Source organism: Chaetodon auriga, chromosome 19 (genome assembly GCF_051107435.1).
Source record: "Chaetodon auriga isolate fChaAug3 chromosome 19, fChaAug3.hap1, whole genome shotgun sequence".
Lineage (NCBI taxonomy): Eukaryota > Metazoa > Chordata > Actinopteri > Chaetodontiformes > Chaetodontidae > Chaetodon > Chaetodon auriga.
This window is the reverse complement of record NC_135092.1, coordinates 15708178-15729772: the sequence shown is the minus strand read 5'-3', so window position 1 is coordinate 15729772 and position 21595 is coordinate 15708178. Positions and strand designations below refer to the sequence as shown.

The 21595-nt window shown below is 43.0% G+C and overlaps 1 protein-coding gene across 6 annotated transcripts in view; it reads right to left on the bottom strand.

Moving 5' to 3' along the window:
* The window catches only part of znf462 (zinc finger protein 462), a 49884-nt gene that overhangs the window by 10380 nt on the left and 17909 nt on the right, over positions 1–21595 (bottom strand). For 4 of the 6 annotated variants that reach the window (XM_076758555.1, XM_076758556.1, XM_076758558.1 and 1 more), the window contains exons 2-7: positions 14870–15129; positions 9419–14637; positions 8627–8764; positions 4697–5121; positions 3687–3805; positions 1862–2059 (exon numbers count right to left, since the gene is read on the bottom strand). In XM_076758555.1, coding sequence (XP_076614670.1) covers positions 1862–2059; positions 3687–3805; positions 4697–5121; positions 8627–8764; positions 9419–14637; positions 14870–15089 — 6319 coding nt within the window. In that variant the 5' untranslated portion in view covers positions 15090–15129. The remainder of the gene's footprint in view (positions 1–1861; positions 2060–3686; positions 3806–4696; positions 5122–8626; positions 8765–9418; positions 14638–14869; positions 15130–21595) is intronic. The other 2 variants (XM_076758560.1, XM_076758559.1) reach the window with 2 other exon arrangements.

The following is a 21595-nucleotide window of genomic DNA, read 5'->3' as shown; positions in this document are numbered from 1 at the left end:
TCCGCTACCTCTCTCCCTCCTCATTCCCTTTCTCCAGAGTCTATAATATCAGTGAGCAAGCTCATCTTCTCGTCCTACTTTGGGCTTCCAACACATCAATAAATAAACCACAGTGACACTAATAGAATATCTATCCATGTGAAAAATGCTTCATTCAGCACTCACAGTGTGAGGAAGCATGGAAGAAGAAGAAAAAGAAAAACTTCTTTTAAACTTTAACTTTATAAAATGCTTGAGATCCAATTTCTCACTTGTGCAGAGGAGGCAGAGGAATTCATACGAATCAAACAATGCCACCGTTGATTCATGCTTTTAATATCCTCTCTGCATTGTGGAGATGTATGGAGATGAGATAGCAGGTGGAGAGCAAACGCTGTCATAAGGTGGTGATGTGTCTTCTTTAATGGATTACCGGTCAGAACTGTCTATTACGTTGCATAAATGAGGTGGAATACTTTTGTGAGGAGCTGGAGAAGAAAGGGGAGGAGGAGAACACTTTAAAGCAGCATGAAAAAAGGGAGGATGTGGTTGGAGTTCAAAGAGCTCGGGCGTTTTCTTCATTCCGCAGCTTTGCGCAGGTGTAGCTGCTTCAGAAGACGCTACATTCAAACCAAGAAATCCAAGTAAACATTAGAGCCAATCAAATGTGAGCCCTCTGTTCCAAACACCACAATTTTAGACATTCAACTGAAGGTAGCTCGTTTGGCACGGCAGAGAGACATTCAATATGTCAGCTCCGCTCTGTCTCAATGCTTCACTTGTCTTGGTGGGGCACAGCTGACAGTGGTGGTTGGTGCACTGAGGAATGCTGCCCTGCTTCAGCTCCGGGGAAGATTCCACAGCTCCAGCAGCAAGGTGACAGCTGCTGCCAAGAACAGTCTGCAAGCTAAAGCCGCGGCTGCACAGCCACCAAAACACCTACAACACGGCCTCGCATCAAGGAGCCCGCTGCTGCGCCTACCTGCAGCGACGGTGCCTTTGATAGAAGAGATTCAGCACAGAAGGCCGTCAAATCAGACCTGTCAAACTCCTAAACGCTCACAGGATTTATTCGATCTGGCCGCACGGCCCTTTTCCCAAAGGCTAGGACGCAGAGTTATTGAGACCAAGTGCTGATTTTCCATATTTGTAATAAATCTAATGTGTGACATCAATGGTATGAAACTAAAACCACAAGAAAATTTTCACATTTGTAGTCCAAATGTTGCTTTTCAAGTTTAAAATGTTCCTACACTATACTATTTTCGTTGAGCATTATACATAATGCTTCAGCTGCAATGATTAGCTGATTAATCAATTAGTTAATTACAGGAAATTAACAGATTTTCCAGAATAAACTGCATTTTTCAAGCAAAAAGGCCGAAACGTTGGCTGGTCCCGGCCTCTTGGATGCTCTCCTTTGTCTTATAATAACAGTTAAGTGAAACTCTTTGAGCTATGAGAACATCTGCTCGGCTGTGGAGGATTATAATGCACATTTTTCACTTTTCTGATATTTTATAGATCACATTATCTTATAGACTGAGAGAAAACAATATCTATAATATACATAAGATTAATACATTTTGAGAATGATCATCAGTGGCAGTCCTTATTATATCTAAATATATATATATAGTCATACATACACATATTTTATGGATGATACAGACATGATAAAAGGCTTATTTCTAAAAATACAGATTTTTTTTTTTTTAATTAAACCCCACATGAGGTCTTTTCTCTAAAGCTAAGTAACTCTGTTTCAAGGATTTCTTCATATCTAAAAAAAGATTCTGGTTTAATGCTCAATTGAGAATTTCCAAATCTGGCCTGACAAGCCTATCACACGATCTTAAATCTGTTAAGATGACATTATTACCATCCGTGGTCAAGGGAGTCTGCTCTGTGTTACTGGCCAGCCGGGAGGGCCTGAGGGCGGCATGAGCAGCCTGGGTAGCGGCCCGTAGTTTGTGGAGGGTCAGGGCCTCACCATGGTCTCTCAGAGAGTGCTCCTTCAGCTGGCTGATGGTCATGGAGGAGAAGGGGCACGACAAGCACTTGTACGTGTGCTGCTCACCTGCAAGAAATCAAGAATCACAAGTCAGCAAACTGACTGATCTAATGAAGTTTACCGTGCGGAGGCAGCGTCAGATGAGGGTTTACAGAGGGCTGGAAACACTCGAAGATTCTTGATAAATAAAAACATAATGATAATAAACACATCCAAACAAAGCTATTCCCCTCTGAGCCAGTCTGTAACAAATATGTCATCTTGTACTCACTTAGCGCTCCCCTTGGACTAATTAGCATAATTCTGATAGAAAAGATGTTGAGCTGCAACGTTGATTAAAGTTCCATTAAAATTCAAACAGAAATGTCTTGAGGTATCACATATAAACATGAGCTCACGAAATAACATATTAAGTTGGATCCACAGTTAAACTCCTCATAATACACTTTCCTTGTAGCCAAATTGAGCAACTTTTTCCATATTTAGCATGAGGCTTGTTAGCTAGCTCGACTGCTTGTTGTTGCTTTACAGTGAAAACCTGATTGGAGCAGATTGCAAAAATTGGCCAGCGCGGGCTGATTTCAGCCGTCCACATCTGTTGATTCCGACTGGCACAGGAACCAACATTAGACAAAGTTTTCTGCAGGCTGGTGAGTCGAGCATGACTGTGCTGAAGCTGTTTTGGCGACTGTGTGTTGGCAAACACTGTGGTAGAGTTTTAAACGTTCCCATGGTGGCATCGTGCTTCCTGTAGCTGTTGAATATGTTTGCTTAAACACCTACTACAATCCTTTGGAGTGGCGCCATCACAATCAAACCTGATCTCAGTGTTACATAGTTTTTACCAGCAGTGGTTTAATAAGGAAGCCACCTCCTGATTGAACTGTTGCTGACAGGAGCATGTTTATAATACGACAATCAATCCACAGTATCTTTGTCGTGTCGGACTGCGAGCTGGGACACAAAGGTAAAGGCGTGAGCCAGAACAATGAAATTTAATGCTGATTGTGCTCACAAGAAGTACAAAACAACCAAACGCTGCTTTTCCAAACGCAATCACAAATCAAAATTGGTTTGTGTCAATTATCCGCAGCAGTTGTTAACTCTTACCGCTGTTTCTTGTTCCCTCCAATCAGACAGCTGAGAGCACTCGAAAGCCTTTTGAAAATGGGCCTTTCTAGTCTTAAGATTGTTTCTTTTGCTCATGTATTGATCGCTCAGGTGGAGCTTTCATTGATTTATTTATATATTTTTTTTGCATTTGCTTCAATGTCTCCGCCTTTGTCTGCCATCTGGCTCCTTCAAAAACAGAAAACGATCACAGGCGTCTCACACCTGCACGCCGTCACCTTTGTAGCACGCTGAGGGTGTCTCCCCATGTCAAATAATATATTAACAATACATTCATCTGGGCCATTTGTGCCAAAATCTGAATCCAAATATGACTCTGTGGCTGTATCATTAGGTGCATCTAATATATACAGTTAATGGCGAAGCTGCTCCTCCAGCTAATCTACAGGTTGCAATGTGCTGGATAAGCTAAATCAAGCTCTGCATCGTTATGTGGAAAATGATAAACAGGAAGCTGCTGTTCTGGCCCAGGAATACCTTGTTAGTCATGGATTCAGCTGTAAGATGTGATTTAATGTACTGAGTGAGTGTGTGTGTGTGTGTGTGTGTGTGTGTGTTTTACCTGTGTGTGCCTTATGCAGGTGGCTCTTCAAGCGACTCACGTAGGCAGATTTAAAGGGGCAGAGTTTGCACTTGAAGGGCTTGTGGTGCCCGTGGTGAGACTGCACATGTCTGTCCAGGCTGGAAGATGAGACAAAATACAGCATACAAATAAAAAAAAAAAAAAAAAAAACAAGACGGGGGGATATGAGATAAGAGGATAAAAGATGTAAAAAAAAAAAATAGATGAAATGAGGACAAAAGGAAAGCAGATAAAGAGAGAAAGTGGCAAGAATAGAGTGGAGGAAAGAAAGCGAGAGCGCTCTACTCTACAGCATCCACTTTGATGATTTTAACAGCAGGGTTTTTCAGCAGCATCTAAAGCGCTCGATTCTGTTTACCTCACAAACAACAGCCGCACATTTCCAATGACTACAGAACAAGGAGCCGTGGGGTGAACTCATCTACCCACAATCCCCTGGTGGGAATGAGTGCGTGAGTGCCTGTGGGGACGGTGGCTGTGTTTTTAATGCCAGCCTTCTAGGTGGCATGGGAATGCGGCTTCTTTCTGGGTCAGGGCACATACAGTACAGAGGGATTACACCTGGGAGCTCAGAGGAGATGAGGACTCTCTCTTTCCCTCTCGCTCGGTGTCTCTGTGATGGATAAAACAAATCACACTACCAAAATGTCTGTCTCGCTGTAATGTTTGTCTTACTCTCCTAGGAGGCAGGAAATCTTAGAGAAGATTGAAGATTCAAAGGGCTTGTGTAGGGTAAACAGAGGAAGGTGTAAAACTGTGCAGTACAAAATGAGTTTAACATCCAGTCGATTTGCAGAACAGCTGGTGTACGACTGGTAAGGTATATCAGCTACATACTGCACATGTTGTGAAGGAGCGGCTCAACTGATCTGTCGAATGACACAATTAATTCATGGCTGTTTATAAATGGCAAACTTTTAGCCATTGTGCAAAAAAGGATGGTATAAAGTTCCATCCTATGTGCTGGGGGCTGTATCCTCCATACTTACTTGTGTCTGAAGGGTGAGACGAACTGGCAGTACTGGCAGCTGTATTTGTCTTCTCTGCTGAACAGCGCCATGGCTGAGTGGCTCCTCTCATGGGACCTCAGTCCCTGCATGGACATGAAGACTCGGTCGCACTGGGCACATGGGTACCCCCCTGATGCTAATCGCCGCTTCAGTTGGTCCTCTGACACCACGGCCCTCGCTGCAGCTACGAGGGCGGCTGCCCTTCCCTCGACGGCATCCGTTTCTGGTTCCAGTGTCTCCGATATGACAGCAACACCACCAGAAGCCGTGGAAACCAAAGGTGGGCCCATAATTGTAGCCGCCGGTGTCTCGAGGTCATCCACTTCAGCTGCTTCGTCCCCCTCCAGGTCGCCGTTAGTGAGGCTCTCTGACGGCAGCGTCAGAGGGACCTCGCTGACTTCCTGCTGCAAAACAAAGAGGACGAGTCTCAGATGTTCAGTACGCTTTCTGAGCCTGCTCAAATCATTTTCAGTCACAGCTCTCTCACTCACCGCTCGCTGTACTGTCAGATCAACATGTGGGTATATCATTGACCTGAGAGCCTTTCTATTGTCCTGACATACTCGTCAATAACAGTCAAAACACTTGTCCAAAATACTTAAAGTTGCAGTGCCGGCCTGCTTGAGGGCAAAACGAAAATATTTCTGCTCCGGGCAGGAATCCACTCATTTTTTACACCAACACAGAAGCTAAACTACGAATCCTGCTCTGGCTCTGATTGGCTAGTACTTGTCTTCATTGGTTGGGTTAGTTATTAGTGATGATTGGTTAGGGCGGGTCATGCCTTCACCATAGTTGGACTCGTTCGGGAACCAGCCCAAGAAACTATTTTAACCATCTTGAAGTGAGTGTACACGTTGTTTCTTTATCATCTACAGCTCTTAGTTAAAAGTATTAGCATTCAAAGTAGTTTTACCTCCAAACTGTACTCAGCTGAAGTACTTCAGTATACCCGAGTACTGAAAACTTGTTGTGTTGTGACATTAATGACAGCATGAGGCGCACTCTGTTGTCCTTATCACTCGATTCAGTCTGTCTTTTGCTCAGGGATGATTATACATACATACAAAAATCCCTTTTGTCCACGAGGCATCTCAGAGAAGATCTCTGTTTGTCCCACACACATTTTCTATTGTCCCCTGAAACAACGGGACGGCTTTTATCTCCAGCCCTGGGTCCAAGGACAAATGACTGAAAAATATGACTGAGTGCAGACCAGTATAGACAAGCTTCAACAGTTACCTTAGGCCAACTCCGGCCTGTACTTACTGAATCACCACTCGTGGTTGATGTATTGACTTCATCATCCATATAATCATTTAAATTGAATGTGACATGAAAATTGAGCCCAACCTCTTCAATCTGTCCAGAAGCTTTGTAACATATCATTACCAATTCTGCTCCCTCTTTTTTATACATCTCTCGCTCGTGGAAGCAAAACAAATACAATAAAATTCTTCTTAACAAGATCAATCACAAGCTGCACTAAGTCCTATCTTTATACCAAACCACAAGCATTCATTCTTCTCGTTTCATTACTAGCTGCTGCTGTTGGTGCTCAATCACCCAGAGAAGAAATGGGACGATACCAATACGAGGCATTCAACAAAACAGATGAAGGGCTAAAACAGAATACCTCGCACATTCGCAAATCTACCAAAAATAACACAACTGCAGAATAGAACTCCTCCATCCATTCCTCCTTCCTCCTTCTGCAGGCTTTCCGTCGTCACAAGTGGACAGACAATCACCATGACTTCTTTATTGCCCCGAGGAAGCTCATTCTTTCTGTGGAAGGACCTGACCCTGCACTTCATGCAGCCATAAATAAGATGTGGCATCCACAGACCCAACCTTGCCGTCCAGTCTGCCCCGACTGCACTGTCAGCCTGTTCTTCATCCAACTGTATTAGAGACCAGTGCAGCTCCACCGCTCACACTGTATTCATGATGCAACCCTGATTCCAATCAAGTTGGGACACTGTGTACAATGTACAGAAACAGAAAGCAATCGTTTGCAAACAAACTGTATTTACTGACAAATCTTTTACAAAGTGTTACTGGGTCCATGTGGTAATTTCCTTTATCCAATCATGTGTTCACAAAGTGGTGAACCTCGCTCCATCCTCGCCTGTGAATGACTGAGCCTTTCCAGGATGCCCCTTTCATACCCAATCATGATGCTATCACCTGTTACCAATGAACCTGTTTACCTGTGGAATGATCCAAACAGGTGTTTTTAGAGCATTCCACAACTTTCCCAGTGTTTAGTTGCTCCTGTCCCAACTTGTTTGAAACATGTTGCTGACATCAAATTCAGAATAAACAGATATTTACAAAAATCAATGAAGCTGATGAAGTAAAATATTAAATATGTTGTCTTCAAAGTGTTTTCAATTGAGTATACACATAGCATCACAACTTTTTGAGAATCAGAGTTGGACTTAATGTTTTACCCTCTTCAAAATGTGAAACATGCACTATGTTCCATCTGGTAGAGCTCATAAAAATAATAATAATAATAATTCTAATAACCTTACCTTAGCACTTTTCATATATGAATTGCAGCTCAAAGTGCTTTACAAGAAAGAAATCACATTCACCAAGTGAGTGCTTTACATTAAAAAAGACAGAATGGACATAAAAACATGAAATAAGACTGAAATAAGGATGAAAATAAAAATAAAGACAATGCATAAAACCACATAATGAAATATTAAAATCTAGGTAAAAATAGAGCAGAATAATGATAAAAAGTTCTAAAAGGACTCTTCGTCTGGTATCTCTCTCTCTCAACAGAATCTTTCTGCTTCTCCACAGGTCTTGATTACACGGAAGCAGGCATTTCACAGCCGCCTCAGAACGTCTTCTCATGGTTGTGCATCATCGCAGTCATTCTGTTTTAGGCCATGAATGGTTGCAGCTAACCCATAACCCTGGCAGGGTAAGTGCCAGTAGCTACACAACTTTGCATTTTAGCCCACATAATGAATATATCTAAAAGTCAAAGTTGCGACAGAAATACTCCCTTTATTTTAGTAGAAAGGGAATACTTCACCGGATCGCTCTCTGTGGCCCCAGACCATCTCATCTTAAATACGACAGACTGAGTGTCTGACGGAAGAACCAGGCCTCCGTCTGGGTGAGGCGTTGGATCCTAAGGCCTGTTCCCCTCACTGGCAGCCTCAGTGGAATACTAATGTTCGAATGGTTACCCGCCACTGCCCTAAAAGTTATGGCTCACCACTCTGTGCCCCTACTCCTCCCCCACCTCCTCTGCAATGGGACAGCCTTGCTTGTTTTCTCTGGGGGAAGCTGACAGATTGTCTACCCAGAAGCCTCCGTCAGTAATAAACAAAATGGGAAACAGAACCCAAGTTCAGTAAAACAGATCACTGCAGAGCAAGGAGGATGAGAGTTAGATTACAAGACAGAAACACTGGGGACAGACGAAGTGGGTCTTTCTACTATTGTTTAAGAAATCATAGTGTTGATGTCGTTTAAGCAAAATAAGAGTAAATAATGGATGCTGTACGTTAGCTGCACAATTTGTTAAAGGAGACGTTTTGGGAAATGCACTTATTTGATTTCTGTCTGAGAGATACAAAGGCTGATAGCACTCCAAAATCCATACGCTAAATATGAAGCTACAGCTAGCAGCACATTAGCTGAGCTTAGGGGGAAACCATTTTCCCCAGTTTTTAGGCTTTATGCTGAGCTAAGCTAACATCTGCTGGCTGTAGCTTTATATTTACTGGATAAATATCATAGTGAAATCAATCTTGTCATCTAACTCTTGGCAACTATTAACTAATTATTATTATTATTGATGTAACAAATCCCCAGGTGAATAAGACAAACACTGTAACAGCATTAGAGAAATTAAAGAATAAATCCTACTCCATTTACCTTGACGTGTCCCTCTTTGACCTCTCCGTACTGGACATGCTTCCGAAGGTGGTTGCAGATGGCTCGGAGGGTGGGATGCACCTCTCTGCAGAAGTTACACCTGAATCCTATGGGAGTGTTATTTACAGGGCTTTCCTGCTAACAGACACAGAATGACAAAAAGGACCTGCTTCAGTTGTTTTGTTTTAATTTATTTGACAATGATTTGTAAAAAAAGAGGTTGGTTTAAAATTATTTCATGTTACATTATTGAACCTTTTAAGGACAACAAGGGTACCTGTGAATCTAAACCAGCTGATGCATTTGTGACAGTAAATACTATTATTTCCTCTTTATGAGATTCACCTTTTCTCCTTGAACTTGGAGACAAATATACATTAAATGAGATCAATGGGATTTTTAATTAACTATTCCGAAACTAATTATCACAACTCATTATCATGTGCTGTTATATATTCCTGGTTACAATGAAGTGGCAATTCAAAACACCTAATTATCTCTTTAACTCTGTTTGGCAGAACAGGACTACTTTGGCTTCCATGATTGTGGATTCATAAAGTCATGTTATGATAAATTAACAATACTCTCGGCGATACATTATGTCTCTACAAGCTGTTTTCCATGGATTTTTAAAACTTTCAGGAGTTAACCTGTTGGATGAAAGCCAGTGGCAGCTTTGTGACTACAGCATCAGAAGATTTAGAGTGTGTTCTAAGATATGAATAAATAAAAAGAGATTTAAATTATGCCATTTTTCATTATTTTATTCATAAGACTTGCATCTCTGCTCACCTTCTCAGGTTTGGCCTCAGGTAGTTCGGCGGCCTTCTGTTTGCTGAGAAGCTGCCTCCTCCTCTCCTGCCTCATGGCCCTCTTCTGAAACTCCTCATTGTGGTTCAGCAGATGTTTGGCCAGAATTGGGAGAGCCAGGAACTTCAGCTCACAGTGAGAACACTGGTACAACTCAGAATCTTCATCCCCAGGACCTGGCGATACCAAAAAGTCCCTCTTCAAGTCATTGCTGTGGTGGTCATTGTAGTGCATAGAGAGCAACTCGCCTGAGCTGAAGGACAAACGGAAGCATTTTAGACACTTGAAGGGCAGCCATTCAACCTCTCTGTCCGGCTCAGGTTCAAGCGGAACCTCCAGCACTTCCTTGTCTTCCTCTGCCATTGCACTGACAACAATCTTCTCTGGTTCTTTGGCATAGATAACGGTAAAGTAGCGACCAAGCTTGCTAGCATGCTGCTTCTTGGGGAAGACACCTGGGTGACGTTTAATATAGTGTGAGACAATGCTCTTCCTGCTGAAGGCTTGGAAGGTGCAAAGAGAGCACCTTCGTCTCTCCACAGCCAAACGCAAGTCTTCACTCATTTCTGAATTGTCCCCTTCTGATGGCACGGGTGCCACCACTTTGTTAGGCTTTTCGCTGATAGTCTTGGAAGCAGCCAGACAATGGGTATAATAGGCATCGATATCATGCCGCTTCTGGTAGTGTGCTGCCAGGCCTTTGCGTATAGGGTTCGTGTATGAACACAGAGCACATTTGAAGACATTGTTTTTACCTTCTGGCTGAGCACGGACATTGTTGTGCTTGATACGGTAGTGGCGAGCGATGCCTTTCCTGGTAGAGCAGAAGTATTTGCAGAGTTGACACTTGAATATAGCATGTTTCTCTGTCTTACTGATGGGTAACTGGGAAAGAGCAAGGTCCAATTCACTGACCTCCTGGACTTTCGCTGCACTTGATATATTACTAGCACTGCATTCAGCTACTGGCTCTGTGTCTTTACCGGGAGTGAAATTTGTCATAGAGGGAGTGAACATATCAGAGGCCGACTGATTGTGATATTTCTCATAGTGGATTTTGAGCTTTTCCAGTGTCCCATGTGTGTACGGGCACATTTTGCATCTGTATGCGCCGTAGCCCTGCCTTTGAGTTTTGCACTTGTCATCTGTCTCATTTAAGTCAGTGATTTGCTCTATATCATCTGCAAAGTCTTCTGCAGTGACTTTCACTAACGGGTGTCTTTTCTGATAGTGAGTCAGGACACCGTGGATTCGAGAATTGACATACGGACAGTGGCGGCATTTATATACAGAACTGGGGTTGATGTCTGCCTCCTGTGCAAAATCTGCAGCTTTTACTTTCATGCCTGGGTGCTTCTTTCCATAGTGAGTGAGGAGGCCATGCAGACTGTTGTACTCTGACAAACATACAGTACACTGATAAGGATTGTTAGAGATGGAAAGACGTGGGTGTTGTGGATGGGGATTGCTTTCTTGAGGTGGGGTAGCAATGGCCAGTGCTCCATCATCTTCAACAGACTGGCAATTGAAAGACACGTGTTCTTTGGCAACCTGCTGGTGGATCTTTTCCATTGAGCCATTTCCTTTGATGATATCCAAAAGCACAGATTCATCCCCTTTAATGGCCCATGGGTGGACTGCCTGATAGTGACTGGTGATGTCCCATATTGTGCAGGCCTCAAAGGCACAGTCTCTGCATTTGTAATGTTTAGTTTCCATATTGCCCCCTTGTTGGGTGGTCTCTGGACCAGCCCATAGCTTGCTGGCCATGTATGTGTAGTCGACGTTGTGCTCAGGATGGCGTCTTTGGTAATGGAGCAGCAGGCCTTGGGGTTCAGCGTGGGAGTAAATGCACCACTCACAGTGGTAGCCAGCCTCCAGAATGCCATCTTGGTAAGCCCAGTGTAAAATGGTCATAGCTGTGGCCTTCACAGTGGGGTGTTCTTTCTTCAGGTGCTTCTTTAGGGCATACACATAGGGGGATGTGTAGGAACAGTTTCTGCACTTAAGGGAACGCAGGGACGTAGCATTTTCCGGGTCTGTGGAGGCTGGGATCATGGCAGAAGACACACTGCTCGACTGAACAATCTGTGCACGCTCACGCTGACTCCGGACAACAGCAGTGTGACGACGTACAAGGTCAGCATTGGCCTTGGTTTCCTTGTGCTTCTTCTGGTAGTGAATAAGCACTCCTTTTACAGTGCGATTGCCATAATCACAGTGCTGACAAAAGAACAGCTCGTCCTCCCCTTTCTCACCACTTCCTGGTTTAGGGCTTGAGTTGTTAGTTCCATCATGACCGTTGTTTTGAAACTGCTTCAAAAACTGTTTGGGAGCCACAATTTGCAATTCATCCATTAATTTCATCAAACCAGGGGTGGGGGCGCCATGTTTGATATATTTTGCTGTCACTTTTACTTCTGGGTGTCTCTTTTGGTAATGGACCAACACACCAACAACAGATCTGTTGCTGTACACACAATGTTTACAGTAGTACATTTCTTCATCTGACCCATACAGTGCTGCGCTTTGTTGTTTTGGAGGCGTGGCCATGCTGAGATTATACGACGAGTTTGCAGCAGACTGTGATTGATCCACTGAGATGACCTTCATGGTTTTCTGTATACGGAAATAAGACGCCTTTTGCTCTGGGTGTTTCTTCTGATAGTGGACCAAAACAGAGTGCATGTTGGGGCTAGCAAAAGAACACATATCACAATCATAGACAACAACACTGCCACTCATAGATTCCTTGAGAGGGTCTGTCTCAGCACTGGCTTCAGGGGTCTTGGAGATGGTTTTCAGCACTGGGCTGGAGGAGGACCTGGGGGTTGACGTGGTGGAGTTAAAATTCTTGGGGCCAGAGTTTAATATTTCCCTCAAGGTTTGTGACTCTCCTGTCTTTTGGGACTGCTCCACTACATAGCTGGAGAAGATCATAGCATTGTTAATTTTCACTGTCGGATGCATTCTTTGGTAATGGGGCATCAGGCTCCTGACGTTGGGGCTTGTGTACGAGCAAAAGCGGCACATGTATACCAGATTTGGTTGGTTGAAGTTGAGCACATTGCTTGCTTCAGGGTGGTGATCCATATAGTGTTGGTGTAGATCATTGTAATTTGTGTATTCAATGTAGCACTCTAAGCACCGGAAGACCGCGCTCTGGTCCTCAGGGTCCAGGATGTACTTGAAGCTGAACTTGATGTAAGGGTGCATCCTCTGGTAATGGGTGCTGACGCTACGTGCTGATTTGTTGTGGTAATCACAGTGTTTACAGTAGAAACGTGTAGTTCCTGGTTCCTCTGAATAATCAGCGTTCTCTTGGATAGTACTCTCACTGGGGTCGGCAGAGATGTTTTCACTATCATCTGAGAGAGTCAGGGATATAGGAATGTTTCTAGGTTTTGACTTAGGGTTGCTTTTTCTTTTCCCTATTCTGCCTCCCTCGTGAGAGGTCAGTGGTTCTCTTGCATGAAGCTGTTGTGTGTTATAAGTGAAGACCGGGTTCTTATTGTCATGGTCTCTATCCTCTTTATCAGCACTGGCGTGATTTTCCCCTGCATCTTCATCATCCATGTCATCCAGGTTTATGATCATGTCCTGTTGGCTTTGGCTTATCTTACTTTGAAGGTTACTGGCAATTTCATCAATTCTTGTTCTCTTCTTAACCGAAGACAAATCCAAAGGTAAGTCGTTAATGGACTTCCTGGCTCTTTTCCCTGTTACTAAGGGCTTTTTGGTGGCAAGTCCTAAAATCGAGGTCTGGGTTTTTTGAAGAAAGATTGGAGAAGCGTCCACTTCAGAGTCCGGCTGGTCAGTCAGCTGGCTTTCAAAGACAGTGGGATCTAGGTCATCACAGTAGGAATGCTTATGCTGCTGGTGAACCCTCAGACCTTTCAGAGTGGTGGTAGAGAAGCTGCAGAGTGTGCAGCGATGAGGGTTCTGCTGGTCGTTCGATGTGCTGGTTATCCTTTTTCCATTGACTTTGGAACTTACATTACCCCCATTAACTGGCTCTGCAGCGTTGTCATTCTGAGGATCTGGGCTGTCACTTGTTAGGTCCATGGTCTCTAAATCTGAGGAATTGTGGCTCTGTTTGTGCGTGCCAAGTTTCAGAGGGCTGGTGCAAATAAACGGGCATTCATCACATTTGTACACTGTGGTTTTACCAGAAAGGTGAATGTTTTCAATGTGGCGGGAGATGCTCCGCCTGTGCATGGTGAGGAAGGAGCAGAAGGGGCACTGAAACCGGTTCATGTATTTTCTAAATGGTATTCCTTTAGTCTCCAATAATTTATTGTCATCATCAGTTAAAAGCTGCTTTGCATCTGCTGACAAGGTTCCAGTATAGCTAGGATCATCTATATCACCTAGCTCTTCCTCATCATCATCTTCTAGGCTGCTTCTAGAGTCTTCCTCATTGAGTAAGTTAGCATCCATCTCTATGACACTGTTGGAGACATCAGATGAAGCAAACCTCTTGGACAAAATGGAGGAACCTGTGCTGTTGGGTGTTGCTGCACTAATCTGTGCATACTGAAAGGACGAGATCTCTGGGACTGACTTCTCCGATGTGTCTTCTGCCGTTTTTCCTGCTGCCTCTTCCTTTCCAGTGATACTCATCTTTGATCTAGTTGGGCTTTGAGAAGCGGAGGGAGAATCTGGTTTGGGGGAGCTTGCGCTTGCCTCCTCTTCCAGATCCGCAATGCAGGAGACTATCTTGACCTTGTCGCTGTGTTCTTTCACCACGTGATTCGTCCAGTTCTCCTTCTGGTCAGTCTCATAATTGCACCATTCGCAGGCAAACGTTCCCTTCATGAGTGCGCTGGCTGAGTCACACTCCTCTCCGGTCTCAGCAGAAGGATCTCCAGCGCTGTCTGAAGAAACTTTGTTATGATACATCAGTTGATGTTTCATTATCCTTGCTTTGCGCGGAGACTTGTATGTGCAATACTGACAGGAATAGACTTTTGAATGGTCATTGTGCATTATAACGGTGTAGCTGGGCTGCTTAGCTGTCTCAGAGGACATACTTGCATCTGAATCTTCCTCCACAACATTATGCACTTTTTTGGTGTGGTTTCTTAAGAATGATTTTGATCTGAAGTAACGGACACAGAACTTGCACTGGTAAAATGGCAGAAGGGTTTCAGCGGTCAGTTTTTGTGATGTTTGGTTGGAATTGTCAGTAGAGTTGGGGCCTGAAAAAAGAGAAAGAAGTGCGTGAGATGTCAGCTGAAAAAAGTTAATCACTGACATTTTGCTGTTATCATTTAGACTTTCATTAAAAGCAGTAACTGCTCAGTAAATTTTATGCTCCTTAATAAAATATACAATCATCCTACTAAGAAGAGTTCTTTGAAACAGAAAAAGAAGTGTTTCCTAATCCTCAACAAATTAACTGTGACATCTGAATTAATGTGGTAGGCATACTCATTCCAGCTTTGGGAGGCGTATAATCCTTGTCATCCTTGTCATCCTTATCCTCATATTCCTCCTCTTCCTCCTCGTCTTCATCCTCATCTTTCAGAGAGTCAGACTCATCTGCATCTGCAGGCTGTAGGAAAACAGTGTGCACTTCCTGAATGTGGGTCTTCAAGTCATCGTATGACTCGGCACGGAAGTCACAGCCATCACACTGCAATACCTCCATCACTGAAAAGAGGGAGCACTCCCTGGAAAATCAGGGAAACCTACAGGGAAAAGAGAGAGGGGAAAAAAATCATGAGGACATGCAGGATTTTCCACAGAGTACATGCTAGAAGAAATGTCTAATTAAGTGGTTGTGATTGAAAAGAAAAGTAATTTATGAGAATCAGGTTAAACGATTCATAGGAGCCTCCATTTACATCCATTACAAAGCTTTAAGACTGAAGTCAGTTCAAGACTTCGGGACTAATATTATCATGTAATGCCTCATTTTCAGTGCAGTGAACAAGCCCTTCCATAAAAATAAGCTTTGAGGTGATCTAGCATGATTACTAATGGCAATTCCTGCTGTGAACAAAGAATAATCAAGTGCAGGATGTGACACCTTTTCCATATAACAAGACAATGACCAGCAAAAGACATTATGCTTTCATACGCTCTGAAGCAGAGCCTCATTTTCTAGCACTACAGAGACTCTGCAAACTGCATTTACAATAATTTACAACTAAATGAAGTACACTGATGTAAAGTTGGCAGTGTGACTGTAATTTGAATCAGTACAAATCAAGATTCGGCATAAATGTGCATTTATTTCTTCATGACTGCTTTGATTTTTAATAATATCAGAGTCATGAGATGGTAGAATAAAATCTGAAGTTTCCAAAATCTTTTAGGACAAGATAAATCCAAACCATTATAAAGTCAGCTCTAAATCTAATGCGTCACTGAAAACACACCATGCAAATTTAAATCACTGAGTTTCCTCACTACAAAAAGTCATATTCTCAAAAATCAAATAAAGACTCATTTGTTCATTTGAGTAAAACTGCAACAAATTTCTCTCATCATGAAGACAAAAGCAGATGGACAAAAGAGCAACAAATTCAATCAAAAACGGGACTATTTTCAATCACCAAAGCGCCCGCGGCTGTCCACAAACTGATAGAAAGCCTCACAAAACGTAACAAAGAGGAGAATTCAGCAGATGCTGATGTTACTAAGAAGAATACTGATGAATACTAAGAAGGTCCCATTTTTTAGCATAGCATCATTCCAAGAACAATGGAGGGACTGAGGAGGGATTATGGGCTGATTTGTCCCATTTTTATTACCTTGGGATAAGCAACAGCTGGAGAGCAGCTCCACAGCTCAGTATTTAGAGCAGACTATTCCATCAGATTGTATCAACTGCTCTGAAATAAGATTGAATGAATCAACCCAGAGATGAAGGCTTTATGTCTTTGGGCTGCTTTGCAGTTTGGACTTGGTCAGGAAAATGGATGTGGATGATGTGGCCATTATTTCACAGCTCTTTCATCATGGCTTTCTAATCAACTGTCATTTTGTCTCGAAAACCATATAATGTCACAAACAGGATTTGTAGCTCACACCGGATCTGAGATCTGAGGTAGTTAAAGGGCGCAGTTTACAACCTTGACTCTCAAATCAAAACCCAATCAATACGATTTTTTTCACGCTTTCTTTTGAACACAATACCGAGAAAATCAAAGCCAAAAAATACAAAGTCACTTGGGTCTGTGAACACATCATGTTTGCTCGAGACAAGAGGTGCACGCTGCCATTCTTCAGGAGGAAAAATCAAACACGTTGTGTTGGAGATGTTTTAGAGGAAGTTTAAAATTATTGAGCTTTCTCAATAAATTGCGCCACATGGCAACCGAGTTTAACTTTTAAGTCAGATGAAATGAAAAACGCCTTTTTAACTCTTTCAGATCACTTCCCCGTCATACTGCGCACCTGTTTAACAAGATGTGCCTGAATTAGAATCACTGCCTCATGGTCGTATCCCTCTAACAGTCAAGATGCAGTTTACATCCATGTCTGTCCAGAAGCATAATATTTATAGTGAAGACTTTGAAGGGATTTAATAAAAGATATTAAGTGTATTTTTTGGTGAAATATAGATTCCAGAGAATAATTTCCAGTGAGAAACATGCTGTCTTCATTTAGGGACTTTTTTTCCAGAGGAGTACAGAAGACTGATAGAGAGCTTGATCACATGGTGCAACGACGATCAGCTGAAGCTCAATGTCAGCAGAACCAATGAGCGTCTGATGGACTACAATGCTTCAAATATGGTTGTTGCTGCAAAGAAGCCACAAATTGTAAACTGTGGATGCTTCACACACATCACAGCAGCAGAGAGATGATCTGAACAATCAGCACAGTTTCAAGGTGAGACACCCAAGATTAGTGTCACCAATTCAGTATCTGAGTTATGACACTGAATAATGGCCAGATGTTGACCTTTGACCTTTTGGTCATACAATGTAATTTCAGTTCATTATTTCATCCTATGAGACATTTGTGCCAAATTTGCTCATAATTAGAGTACGAATTCTTGAGTTATGGCCAAAAATGTGTTGTCTTTGGTCACAGTGACCTTGACCAACAAAATCTAATCTGTTCACCCTTGAGTCAAAGTGAATATTTGTGCTAAATTGAAAGAAATCAATCAATCTTCAACTTTTAGCAGCACAGTTAAGATTCATTGCTTAGCTAGCTCGCAACAGCGTGGTACGTTGGTGTGTCTTCAGGTGTTTGTCAAGTCAAATCTTGTTCCATTTCCCCAAAATACTGTGGTTACTGGCCTCAGCGCAAGGTGCAACTCAAATTCCTCTCCTGTCTATTCCTGTTTCACTCGGAAATACGTCACAATGTGGAAGCAGGAAGTAGATACTCTCCACCTGCTGTATCACCTGGACCTTAACGCAGTAACAAAGGTGAATCATACTACTGTGGTAGGACTCTAACATAAACATAAACCAAAGAGATCAAATAGCCAAACTGCACTGAAACAAAAAGCAACTTAGCCCAAGAAAGTCAGCAAATGGATGCTGGAACAGGAAATGAATCAGCACCTCTCTGACCCAGTTTGTACAAGAACTGTACATGTGAGTCCACAAAGAAGATATTCACAACAAGGCTCCCATTCACATCCAAGCTGCTCATATTCAAAGCTTGTGCACAAAGATGCAGCTAACATAGAGGATCTGTACTGGTATGGATGCGTCTATGTTCCAGGATTCATGAGGTCTCCAGAGATGCATAATGGCCAATAGCCTTACAGTATGAGAGCACGTCACAGGGCCAGGTGCACCCTGTGGTACAAGCATTGGTTCCTCATCATATTTCAGGACGATTACTTCCCCAAACCACCGAGTGAGCTTAAGAGCAGCTCCATGAACACCGTCCAGGTCTGAGCACACGTGAACCTGCGCACAGCGATGCCTTCTAGGACAGCGTTTCATGACGGATTGAAGCTCTTTTGAGTGCACAGGTGGCCATTCTCCTCATTAACTCCTTGATATGAAGCCAGGTGTTTCCCCTTCATATCAATGCCAGATGGAGGGGAAAAAAAACTTGAAATACAAGACTAAAACAACAATGCAGTTTACACATGGAAAGTTGTGCACACACTGGGGTATGTACACAAAGGTGCGCACACACACACACACACACATAGACACACTGTGTACACTGCATGTCAGCTCTGTTTGTTAGAAATGACCAGGACAGAGGCCCGAGTGTGCAACAACACTTTTATGTGTTTCTCTTTTGTGCCAAATGCCTTTGTGTGCCGACAATGTGATAAAGCTTTTGGTATTTTAAGGTATCTCTTCTGGTATTTTTTACCTTTACTGTACAGCTCGACGGGGGTAGAGAGAGCAGAGAGGGATGACATGGCTCGACTCAAACTACTGATTACGTCACGTTACGTTCCACACATGTTGTTGAAAGCTGAGACACTTTTCTAAGTACTACTTCTTTATAACAAGTATTCATTTGTGTATTCTTTTAGACAAAGACAGAAATGTTGTGCATGTATTCAAAGAGGATTAGAGGCTCACAAAGCAGACACGACCCTTTGTTGACCCATTGATCTTAATGATAAAAGTCGACATCGCAACATGCTCTGGCTCATGTGCACAATCCAACTAAAACACTCGTAAAATGGAAAATTAGAACCATCAGTTCTCCTTATATTCCTGCTGAAATGCCAGATGATGAGGATGTTTTATCAATGGCTGTGATAATAATACCCAAACTTAAAGGGACAGTTAGGGTTTTTTGAAGGAGGTTTGTATGAGGTCAGTGTATTTCCTACAGGAAGTGGTGGTGGGCATGGCCTCAGATTGAGAGAAGCAGCAGGAGGGAGGATTTGCTGCTGTAGACGGGGTCAGATACTTAAAAAAGGCCACTATCAGTTTAAGTGTACTCTGTTTTTAGAATATTTTCAACACTTGACCTCTCCGGCGGGAAAATTAGGACCATCAATTTATATTTTCAAACGTTCTGCTATCAAAAATCAAAATTCACAAGCCATAACTCAGTTTCTGTGGTAACACCTGAGGGTCTGACTAATACCTGGAACGACTGTTATCATCCAATAAGGTTCTTATGCAATGGAAATGTCGTTCACTGCTCCAGTAAATAGGACAAACCTTTGATATGACTTGTCGGCTGCATCCTGGTCATTAAAGTTGTCAGATTCTTTGTTGGTGTCCATTATCAGGAATTAACGGACACTCTGCAGCCAATCAGAATCAAGTATTCACTCAGCCCATGGTAAATAGTAAATAACTACTATCATCCCAAAACACTACCATAATCAACACCTCTTAATTATATGAAGACAAACGTCCTAATTAGGTTACATTCGTACAAAAGCAGCTTCATTAAGCTACTTCAGAGCAGAAGTGGCATCAGCACAGCAACACTATGTGTTTTTCACTTGAACGTTAGGCGTCACAGAGAACACTCATTTATTTCATTCAGCCTGATGTTGCATTTAACACACACAGACAAAACAAGTCAGTGAGCAGGTCCATGAAGTATGCAAATGAGCAAAAAGATGTGATTTAATAGGAAACACAGCAAAACCAACAGGCCTTTTGTGTCTGGTTTGTCTTTCTTTTGGTCCTCTAGATTTTTTATAGAACTGTGCCGAATTTAGAGTCTGTTTACAGGTCTTGAGGAGCTCGACTGCATATGTGAAATATGTGGAAGAAAGTTGTATACAGTGGATCCAGAGGGCCGGATTTTGAAAAGGACGAAAAATACATGGGATAAAAAATGATATCTCAGGTTCTGCTGCATCTATTTTGATCTTTTTGTCCTCTGTTAGTCTGATAGTTTTAGGAGTGTAAAGCTAATCGGTGCAGTACTCTTTTAATGTATTCAATTCTGGTCCTATAGTGGGCAGGCTCAAGAGAGGAGACAGTGAAATAACTGTGCCCACACAAGTCAGAGTGTCTTGTAATACAGTTTTTGAGCTGGCGCAGGCTTATTTCTTAAGAGTGCCAACTTAAAAACAGACTTTGAACACACCATGTGGAGCTGAAACGCTGCTGTGTTTGACAAAAAAAGTTAGAGAAGATGTTAGCACGTAATATTTGCAAAGGAAACTTGATACGACTTCATGGAAAGATATTGCACAGTAGTTGATCTAACTAATGAATTTACTGATTATTTCAGCCTTTTGTTGAATTTTAAGGCAACAAATGCTTGTTTTAACATGTTAAAGTGATCATTTCACAGCTCCAGTGTCATTTATTTCCCAAAAAAAAAGAAGAAATTGCGTAATACTGAAAAAAATAGAAACTGGGTACCATGTTACAAAGTCACCTTTGATTTCAGCCGAGATATAATGAAACGCAGCTTCAGCACCACGATCAAATTCAGCCCACTGATCTTGATACAGAAACCAAGAAATTTCCAGTGAGATCAAGCCAGAGACAGTTGGGAATCCCACCCTGCTTCCCACACCCAACTGGCCGGCCAGTGGAGAGCCGGCCAAGCAGCCAGTATGTCCCTGAGCAACCAGGGGATCCATTGTTGTCCGGGGTCAGGTTACAGCCTCACCACGGGGCCCCACCCTGCTCTCTTGGCAGTCCACTGTTGTTTTGAACAAAGTTGCCTCCTAATGCCAGGTTCCTTGACATGGATATCAAGCGAGAGAAGGGGAGAGGAATGCCCGGGTAGGGGGGAAAAAAAGCCTCCTACACAACCACCATCTGCCTTAGAGTTGGCTGTGTCTTTTCAGCCACTCGGTCCCTGCGCCACACCAAGTTAATGGGTGAGATTGTGTAACTGCTTTCATCTCGTCAGCTGGGGCTCTAACAGGCAGCGACTGAGCTGCTCAGATCCTCCTCTGAGCCGAGCTTCAAGGGCAGCCATTTTAGGAGCTGACTATGTGCGCTTAGGTGTTCAGCCAGCACACAACATGGACCCACAGATCTGATCCTCTTCCTCAAAGGCAGGCAGCCTGACACTGGAGAGCTGCTGACAGAAATCTATCTGCCAGATGTACAGTGCTGTACCCAGGCCCTCTGCCCACACAGCTCAGCAGAAAACATCTCACACTCTCGCTAGGCTGACTTTGCCTCGTCCTTTCATTTCTCAGGGACATTATCTCTCGCATCGAGAGATTTTGAGAGAAACGCTACAACCCCCGTTCCAGAGAAAGACGGAATAGGTCAGCACGAG